The 10,391-nt window shown below is 41.7% G+C and overlaps 1 protein-coding gene across 2 annotated transcripts in view; it reads right to left on the bottom strand.

The window, feature by feature from the left end:
• Positions 1-602: 602 nt before the first annotated feature.
• sparc (secreted protein, acidic, cysteine-rich (osteonectin)) overlaps positions 603-10,391 on the bottom strand; it is a 29,258-nt gene continuing 19,469 nt past the window's right edge. For both annotated transcript variants that reach the window (XM_078411756.1, XM_078411757.1), the window contains exons 7-10: positions 10,208-10,344; positions 5,836-5,984; positions 3,702-3,850; positions 603-1,281 (exon numbers count right to left, since the gene is read on the bottom strand). In XM_078411756.1, the coding sequence (XP_078267882.1) occupies positions 1,253-1,281; positions 3,702-3,850; positions 5,836-5,984; positions 10,208-10,344 (464 nt within the window). In that variant the 3' untranslated portion in view covers positions 603-1,252. The remainder of the gene's footprint in view (positions 1,282-3,701; positions 3,851-5,835; positions 5,985-10,207; positions 10,345-10,391) is intronic.

The following is a 10,391-nucleotide window of genomic DNA, read 5'->3' as shown; positions in this document are numbered from 1 at the left end:
CAACTCTGAGTGAAAAAGTTCTTCCTCATCTCCGTTCTAAATGACCTACCCCTTATTCTTAAACTGTGGCCCCTGGTTCGGGACTCCCCCAACATTGGGAACATGTTTCCTGCCTCTAGCATGTCCAATCCCTTAATAATCTTATGTTTCAATAAGATCCCCTCTCATCCTTCTAAATTTCAGAGTATGCAAGCCCAGTCACTCCAGTCTTTCAACGTACGACAGTCCCACCATTCTGGGAATTTATGAACTACTTATCCAAGAATGTTGACACATTATTTTTCTGGAATGATTGTACTTTCACAAATCACACACACTTGTTATTGCACTGAGTTGCATTGTGCATCCTTATAAAACAAAGGAAGATTGCTGTGTAATTGGTGGCTGCATTGCACTACGCAAAGTGCGTGAAGAAGCAGGAGTATGCAATATATTGTGGCATTATCATGTTGTTTTATTCCATTGTACGGTGAACAGTTATGAAGCACATAACAGGAAAATGATTAGCTCAGTGACCAGGCACAAAATACCATGTTACAAAATTAGGAAAATTATTTGCCATGAATAAAGACACCTTCAACATCGCAACTGCATGCATGAACTTATTTGTTTTTAATTTTTTTTTATTAGAAAGAAATATGGAAAGTGTGCTTATCCTGTGTTAGTGGATAGCGTAAAGGGACTTCGAGGTAGACTTCCATCAACTTGTACAATCCCATCTTCCTTTTCCACATTGTACACTTTCTGATTAACATCCAAGATGCCCTTATTTTCCCTTTGCAAACCCTTACAGATGCAAAGCACATATTAGCACTCCTGCCTTAACACAAATCCATATCCACTTTTGACAGCATACTGAAAGTAGTTCCCTCACACCCAGCCATTAAACCACAGCAATCACTGTCTACCTGTACATAAAAGAGAGAAGCTATGAACCACCAGGGTTCTGGGCCTTAATACATGGGTTTCATTTTACATGGGCAATGATCCAGACAATACTGTTAACACATGCAAGTTACACCTTTAATTGACAAGGACAATTAAAAACACAGCAAAAACAAAAAAAACATTGAAATTTCAATACGTGAAAGAAGATGTATGTCTTTTGTTGCCAACAAGTGTTATTGAAAGCATCTGCATTGTGTTACAGTGGTAGAGAATAAGTAAGAGTAGCACCATTAATGTAGTCAGTCTCTAGTTAGCACCACTACCAAAAGGTAGCAATGGACAGCAATAGGCAAAGAAACACAGATTATATCAGAAGGTTGCCATCAATATCCTCTGCAAGAAAGAAGAAACATCATGTGAAAATTAGAATTCAATAATATTTTACTAATATGTTACATTTATGAAAAATACAACATAAAACTAATATTAATTTATGATAAATGCAAAAAAATGTAATATTCAATAAAGATAAGTGCGGCACAGTGGTGCTGCTGCTGCACAGTGCCAGACAGCCGGGTTCGATCCTGACCTCGGGTACTGTCTGTGGGGAGTTTGCATGTTCTCCCTGTGACTGTGTGGATTCCCTCTGGCTACTCTGGCTTCCACCCACATCCTAAGGATGTGCAGGTTTATATTAACTGGCCTCTGTAAATAGCCCCCCAGTGTGTGGAAGCAAAAGCGGGATAACGTAGAACTGTGAATGCGTATATCTGTGCAATTCTGTCAGAGGGTGGTGAATCTGTGGAATTCTTTGCCACAAAATGCTGGAGGCCAAGTCAGTGGATATTTTTTAAGGCAGAGATCGATGGATTCTTGATTAGTGCAGGTGTCAGAGGTTATGGGGAGAAGGTAGGAGAATGGTGCTAGGAGGGTGAGATAGATCAGCCATGTTTGGATGGCAGAGTAGACTTGATGGGCCGAATGGCCTAATTCTACTCCTGTTCCTTATGGCCTTATGAAGGGTCTGCTTCAAGCAGCTTTACTTAACAAAATTATCTGGGTGCTAATTGATAGCTGAGCAAACATAGAAGAATTTGCCAATAATACTTTAAAATGATGTGTGAAATTGGACATATTAGTCTCCAAGAGGAAGCCTGACAGGTAATAAACAGTAGGGGTCTGGGTTGGGTCAGAAGGTTGTAGTTTATGAAGGCATCACTCCAGAAAGGAAGTGTTCTGTGCAAAATGGAATGTGTTCAGCTTGTTGAGACGTACAGGCTATGCACAAGGCTTTATACCTGCTGTGCCAGTCTGACCAAAACTGGCCTTTTATTTTTTTTTAAAGCAGGAAGGTTATCCACTACACCTGCTTAACATTATGTCCTAACACAAAAATCATAAATCAGCCATACGACAGTGACTGCGTAGGAAAAGTGAGTAAAATTCTTCAGCTCACAGATTCTCCATCAGAACGGGAAAAATGAGAAATCAAATTAGTTTTAAGTTGCAGAGAGGGTAGGGGAGTGATGGATAGGACAAAGGGAATGGCATTGTTAGGGTGAGGCCAAGATTACCAATACATGGTTTACAAAACTATCCAATTGACAGATCAATAACACCATCAATAATCTGTCAAACAGATGTTTGCATAAACAGCATATCATCATAGCTTCACCTCAGGGTTATTTCCTTAATCCTATCCATCCCTTCATGTAATTTAATGCAGTAGCAATTTAGATTTTCTCCTTCTCAGTTCTGACAAAGATTTTTCAACCATTAATGTTAACGCTGCCTCTCTTTCCACAGATGCTGGTTGAGCTACTGAGTCTCCAGCATTTCATTTTTATTTCAGATTCTGAACATGTAAATTTTTGATTTTCAGTTATCATATTGCAATGCAAAGGTGTTCAAGGTTCTTGCAGCTTGCAAATTGCCTTCCGTGTCCCTTACAGTACGGCAGTAATTTCACTAGAGAAATGAATAATTGGCTGTCTTTGGGATGATTAGGCTCATAAAAGACATTAGGGAAACGTGATTCCGTTTTAGTTTTTATGTTACTCTGCAGTTAATTCCTAATTTCAGTTACATTGCGATCATTCAGACAGATCTTCAGTAAGATTCATTCCTTGATGGAGTGAAACTGTAGTTGGCATTTTTACATAGATCTATTTTACTATACAGTTTAGCACTTATTCCTCCTTCAAAACCACCATACAGGTGCAAAATGCAGTAGAAATAGGAATATCAATATCAATATGATTGGAATTATAATTAGCATTAGTGATACATTTTCACATGTAAACACTGCCCTCCTGATAAGTAGCTCCCACCCAAGCCTGTTTATATTATTAGCTTGATTGGCCAGTTTCCTTTATACATTTACTATCCTTAATGGATTGCCTGAAATATTCTTCAGTAATTTTTGTAAATAACTGCCTCAACATTATGAACTGTTTATCAACATTAAAAATTGCTTTAATCTCCTTTCAAAATCAAAATGCTGCCAACGTGAAAGTTGACTTCAACTTTAACTACTAACAACGGGCAGTGTATGTGGCTGAAGATAGACACATAAAGCTGGAGTAACTCAGCGGGTCAGACAGCATCTCTGGAGAAAAGGAATAGGTGACGTTTCGTGTCGAGACCCTTCTTCGAAGAAGTGTCCCGACCCGAAACGTCACCTATTCCTTTTCTCCAGAGATGCTGTCTGACCCGCTGAGTTACTCCAGCTTTTTGTGTCTATCTTCGGTTTAAACCAGCGTCTGCAGTTCCTTCCTACACAGTGTATGTAGCTGTTGTCTGCAGATACTCACCCTCTTTGATACCAAAGCACATGGCCCACTCCTCAAGGGCAATGTACTTGTCGTTGTCCGCATCACATTCCTGGAAGAAACGAGTGGTGCAGTGCTCCATTGGGACAAGGGGAGCACGGAGAGGAGCCAACTCAGAGTGAGAAAGGTACCTGGAGTCAAAACAAAGGCACATTTACAAGGCGCTCTATGGGGCTAGTGGAATCAAGGGATGTGGGGAGAAGGCAGGCACGGGTTACTGATTGTGGATGATCAGCCATGATCACAATGAATGGCGGTGCTGGCTCGAAGGGCCAAATGGCCTCCTCCTGCACCTATTTTCTATGCTTCAATGTTTCTATGTGCAGATTCATTTAGCAACACAATCTCACTGTTCTACACACACCTAGAAGGCAGCCAATGTACTAAATAAGTTAGACATCAATTTTCTACTTTTCACTTTGGCTCCGCAACTTAAAGTAACCTTGTGACCGAAACGTCAGCGATTCCTTTTCTCCAGAGATGCTGTCTGACCCACTGAGTTACTCCAGCTTTTTGTGTCTATCTTGTGATCAACAGTAATTGGATACTTTTATGAAAAATCCATCATGGGTACCGACCTCCCCACCATTGAAGGGATCTACCAGAGTCGTTGCCTCAAAGAAAAGCAGCCAGCATCAGAGACCCACACCACCCTGACCACGCTCTCATTACACTCCTGCCACCGGGAAGAAGGTACAGGACCCAAAAACGGTAACATCGAGGTTTAGGAGAAGCTTCTTCCCAACAACCATCAGGCTATTAAACACCACAACCTCCAAAAAGGCTCTGAACTGTATATACTTGGGGGACATTATTTTTGACTTTGCATTACTATTGTCCATTTATTTGTTTTTTCAATATATACTGAACTTTTTTGTTGTCTATTATGGGTTTTACATGGTAATATATTCACATATCTATTGTGCTGTTGCAAGAAAGAATGTTATTGTTCCGTGTCGGGACATATGACAATAAAACACTCTTGACTTTCGTGAAAGGTAGGTATGGGCATTAGAAAGCTTTCCTCCTGCTTCTACTACATGATATTTATTCATCTTAAATGGAGTCATCTGGGACATTTTGTGGTGACACAGAAATCCCTGAAGATGCACAATATCAAAATAAACTTTGCTACTCATTTGCTCCCACTAATTTTGATTTGCATATGCCATCTACAGGCAGTTTAGAGTTGAGCACATACTCAAAAAAAAAAAAATCAGTCCAATTACTGGAAAAAAAAATATCAGTCAGCTTAACAAACCTCCACTGGAAATTCAAAACCAACAGGTAGCAAAATTCCTTCATTTTTTAATATATTTTGTTAACAAATGTAAGAAAGAAACCTCTAAGGGTAAACTTTAAAGGAGATGTTCAACCATGTTTTAATTTTCACACAAGAGTGGTGGGTGACTGGAACGGGCTGCCAGGGGTGCTGGTGGAAGCAGAGACGATAGTGGTGTTTAACAGGCTTTTGGATGGGTACATGGATGTGCAGAGAGTGAAGGGATGTGAAGTGGGGGAGTCTAGGACTAGAGGCCATCGCCTCAAAATTAAGGGTCTCGACCCGAAACGTCACCCATTCCTTCTCTCCCGAGATGCTGCCTGACCTGCTGAGTTACTCCAGCATTTTGTGAATAAAGGACGTCCTTTTGGGAAGGAGATGAGGAGAAATTTCTTTAGTCAGAGGGTGGTGAATCTGTGGATTTTTTTTGCCACAGAGGGCTGTGGAGGCCAAGACAGTGGATATTGTTAAGGCAGAGATAGATAGATTCTTGATTAGTACAGGTGTCGGTGATTATGGGGAGAAGGCAGGAGAATGGGGTTATGAGAGAAATATAGACCAGCCATCATTGAATGGCATAATAGACTTGATGGGCCGAATGGACAAATTCTACTCCTATCACTTATGACCTTATGGATCACCTGCAGGCAGACCAGATTAGTTTAACTTGGTATCATGTTCGGCAAAGATATCGAGCACCAAAGGGCCTGTTCCTGTGCTGTACTGTTCTGTGTCTCACAATTTGGCACCATTTTCCCAGTCTTCATTTTTAGTAAGGTACATGGAAATTAAACCTCTGACCAAAAGATATCCAGTATTTCTGGTGAAGCTTACTTGTCAGCTGGGTGTTGGTCAAGTTGTCCGAATTGCCAGTGAACGGGGAAGACGAACATGTTGTAGTTCTTCTCAAAGTCATGAGCCAGAAGGTCTACTGAGTGCTCTCCATCCTGCAGACGCTTTTCATTTTCGTACATCTTCCTAACCTGTTGAAGGGAAGAACAGTCAGACTAGTCTGAAGTCCGAAGAAGGGTCTCGACCCAAAACGGGACCCATTCCTTCTCTCCAGAGATGCTGCCTGTCCCCGCTGAGTTACTCCAGCTTTTTGGTTTAACTTCAGTTTTAAACCAGCATCAGCAGTTCCTTCCTACACAACGGCCAGACATTCTGTGGTCAGGAAGAAAATCAAAAAGAAAATCTGCAGATGCTGGAAATCTGACATAAGAACAGATAATAATGGCGGTAAAACTCAGCAGGTCAGACAGCATCTGTGGAAAAAGAAGTAATTGACATTTCAGTTTGAAGGCAGATCATCAGCACATTTGGCATAGCTGCTGCCTCACAGCACCTGAGACCCAGGGATCTATCTGGACCTTCGGTGCGGTTTGTGTGGAGTTTGCACACCCTCCCTGTGATCACATGGGTTCCCTTCAGGTGCTCCGGTTTCCTCCCACATCCCATAGTTGAGCAGGTTTGTCGGTTAATTGGCCTCTGTAAATTATCCCTAGTGTGCAGGGAGTGGATGCGAAAGTGGGATAACATAGAACCAATGTGAACTGGTGATTGATGGTTGACATTGACTTGATGGGCCCAAAGGGCCTGTTTCCATGCAATATCACTAAACTAAAGATCAAACTTAAGATCAAAGCCATTGTTGAAAAAAATACCATGTAGATGGGCTTATAATAACAAGGTTGGTGAAATACTCATTCCATTGGTTTCTAGGCAGCACAGGCTTTCAAATTGGCATTCTGGACCCAGGGAAAGGCCCCGTCCACTAAAATAAGGAGATACTTATTCTTTATGTATCTTCTGTGTTTCACCATTATTTTTGCAGAGTGAGTGCAGCAAAGAGAGAGGACACGTTTGGCTCCTCTTGTCCCACGCTGGCATTGTGCAAGAATAATCCCACTACTACTTTCCCATTCTTCCTCCATCACCCTGCAAATCCAATGCTTTCACTGATCCAGTGACACTGCAACTGAATTTGTCTGCATCACCACATCCGACCATGAATTCAAGAACCGAACCACTTGCTGTGTTAGAGAAAAAAAAACTTGTCCTCCTTTCACTTGTGGTCTATCACTTTCATCTTATGTTCTCCAGTTCTTGACCCTACTTCTACTGGGGAAGTTTCTCTCTATCTACTCTGCCCATAACCTTCCCGATTTTTAAATTATCTCTTTCAAATTCACTTGCACCCACCTGCATCCAAATGAGAACAGCCACAGCTTTCCTGGGATATCCACACAATTAAAATCATTCATCACGAGAACAGTTTTTATAAATCTGTGCCCTCTCTAAAACCTTATATTTAGACTTTAGAGAGACATACAGTGCAGATACAGGCCCTTCGGCCCACCGAGTCCGTGCCGACCAGATATCACCCTATACGCTACCACTATCTGATAAACTAGGGATAATTTACTATTTAACCAAACAAATTAACCGACAAACCTGAACGTCTTTGGAGTGTGAGAGGAAATCGGAACACCCAGAGAAAACCCACAGGGTCACAGGGAGAAGGTACAAGCTCTGTACAGCCAAGACCTGTAGTCAGGATTGAACCCGGGTCTTTGGGGCTGTAAGGCAGCAACTCTACTGCCGCGCCACTGCCGCCTTTTAAAAAATATGTACCTTTCCTAAATTGTACACGTGACAATATTAAACCTAAACCCTAAATGCGGTGCCCAGAGCTGGAAACATACCAGCCATGGAGAAGCTGATGTTATAAAACAATGTTATGAAGTTCCATTGTGACATTCTTGTCCTTTCACTCAGTGCATTCATTTATAAAGCCCAGTATCTCATCTACTTCATACTGCCCGACCACTTTCATGCATATATACCTTCATCTGCTCTATCCATTTTAGAATTGCACCCTCTCATTTATATTCTCCTTTTTCAACCAAAATGTAACATTCTATTTCTCAACATTACATTTATCTGTAGGGACTGCAAATCATCCAATCCACCAGCCTGTCAATATCTTGTCTATTATTATTCACTTCATAGTTCACAGTAGTTATAGTCCTCTGTGTTTTGTTTTAGCTGCAAACTGGGCAGTTGTGATCTACATACCCAGTTTATTTAAAAAAAAACAACTCGTCAGTAAGATCACAATAGGGCTCCTCTGTGTGCTTCACTCCAGACTGAAAAACAACCTTTCAACATTTCTCTGTTCCTTGTTACTTTGCCAATTTCCATCTAGGTTATGAAAGCCCTTTTTATTCTACTGGCTTCAGTCTCAATGACAACCCCATTCTGTGTCATTTTATTCAATGCCTGCACAGTGGCACACAGTGGTTCATTTGGTACAGTTGTCGCCTTACAGCACCAGAGACCCGAGTTCAATCCTGACTGTGGGTGCTCTCTGTACGGAGTTTGTGCATTCTCCGCGTGACCTCGTGGGATTTCTCCGGGTGCTCCAGTTTCCTCTCACACTCGCACACAAAGACGTACAGTTTTGTAAGTTGATTGGCTTTGGTAAAAATTGTAAATTATCCCTAGTGTGTAAGATAGTTTTAGTGTACGGGAATGATCGCTGCTCAGTGTGGACTCGGAGGGCCGAAAGGCCTGTTTCCACGCTTTGTCTCTAAAGTCTGAAGTCAGGTCTCTTGGAAGTTCATTGATGCACATAAACTGCATTTTATATATGGATTCTTTCTTTCACTTCAATTATTTCCATCAAGTCGCTTTGCCTTAAAACAAATCTATTCAAACGTTCTTTAATTACTTCACTCACACTTCACCAGGGGCTAGCGGAATCAAGGGATACGGGGAGAAGGCAGGCACGGGTTACTGATTGTAGATGATCAGCCATGATCACAATGAATGGCGGTGCTGGCTCGAAGGGCCAAATGGCCTCCTCCTGCACCTATTTTCTATGTTTCTATGTTTCTACATGCAAGTGATTGCTAATTCTGTTCCTAATTGGATAATAGAACATGTTGAAGGAATAACACACACTCGGATAGAAACGAGTTGGGCCAAGTGGCATCCTTTCTGCTGAAAGGTCATTGACCAGGATTGTTAACACTATTACTCTCTCCACAGATGCTGCCTGACCTACTGAAAATATGTGGATAAATGTGAGGTTATCCACTTTGGTGGCAAGAACAAGAAGGCAGATTATTATCTGAATGGTGTCAGATTAGGAAAAGGGGAAGTGCAACGAGACCTGGGCGCCCTTGTACACCAGTCACTGAAAGTAAGCATGCAGCTACAGCAGGCAGTGAAGAAAGCTAATGGCATGTTGGGCTTCATAACGAGAGGATTTGAGCACAAGAACAAAGAGGTCCTTCTGCAGTTGTACAGGGCCCTGGTGAGACCACACATGGAGTATTGTGTGCAGTTTTGGTTTCCTAATTTGAGGAAGGACATTCTTGCTATTGAGGGAGTGGAGCATAGGTTCACAAGGTTAATTCCCGGGGTGGCGGGACCGTCATATGATGAATGAATGGAGCGACTGGGCTTGATTTCACTGGAATTTAGGATGAGAGGGGATCTTATAGAAACATATAAAATTCTGAAGGGATTGGACAAGCTGGATGCAGGAAACTTGTTCTTGATGTTGGGGTAATCCAGAACCAGAGGCCACAGTTTAAGAATAAGGGGTAGGCCATTTAGAACTGAGATGGGGAAAAACTTTTCCACCCAGAGAGTTGTGAATTTGTGGAATTCTCCGCCTCAGAAAGCAGTGAAGGACGATTCACTGGATGCATTCAAAAGAGAGTTAGATAGAGCTCTTAGGGCTACAGGAATCAAGGGATATTGGGAGAAGGCAGGAACAAGTACTGATTGTGGATGATCAGCCATGATCACATTGAATGGCAGTGCTGGCTCGAAGGGCCGAATGGCCTACTCCTGCACCTTTTTTCTATGTTTCTATCCCAGTCTGAAGAAGAGACCAGACCCAAAACATCACCTATCCACGTTCTCCAGAGATGCTACTTTGACCTGCTGTGTTACTCCAGCATGTTGTGTCTTTCTTTGGTAAAGCAATATCTTTCCTAATTTCTACATATTCATAATTTTTGTTTCATTTTACTGTCTTGAATAGACAGATATATAGAGTAGAAGCCAAAATAACTAAAATAAAATCTTCTGGTGATTAATTGGCCGAAGAGGAAATAAACAAAATCAATTTTGACATTGTCTTATTGCTCAATCTTGTTCTAATGGATTGAAAAGGTCGCATGCTTCTTGCCTTCATCTTTTGTTTCTCAGTCAGGAGATTGTTTTCCTCGTTGTCGCGCTCGTAAAGGGTAACCAGGACATTCTTCAACCAGTCACGCATGCGCAGTGGGAACTCAGTCAGTTCACTGTCCTGGCAGACTTGGATGACTGCAAAGGAATCACAAAGGTGCTCATTTAGAGATGTTAGAAATATT

Source organism: Rhinoraja longicauda, chromosome 14 (assembly GCF_053455715.1).
Source record: "Rhinoraja longicauda isolate Sanriku21f chromosome 14, sRhiLon1.1, whole genome shotgun sequence".
Taxonomy (NCBI): Eukaryota; Metazoa; Chordata; class Chondrichthyes; order Rajiformes; family Arhynchobatidae; genus Rhinoraja; species Rhinoraja longicauda.
The sequence above is the reverse complement of the archived record's forward strand: the minus strand, read 5'-3'. Positions and strand labels throughout refer to the sequence as shown.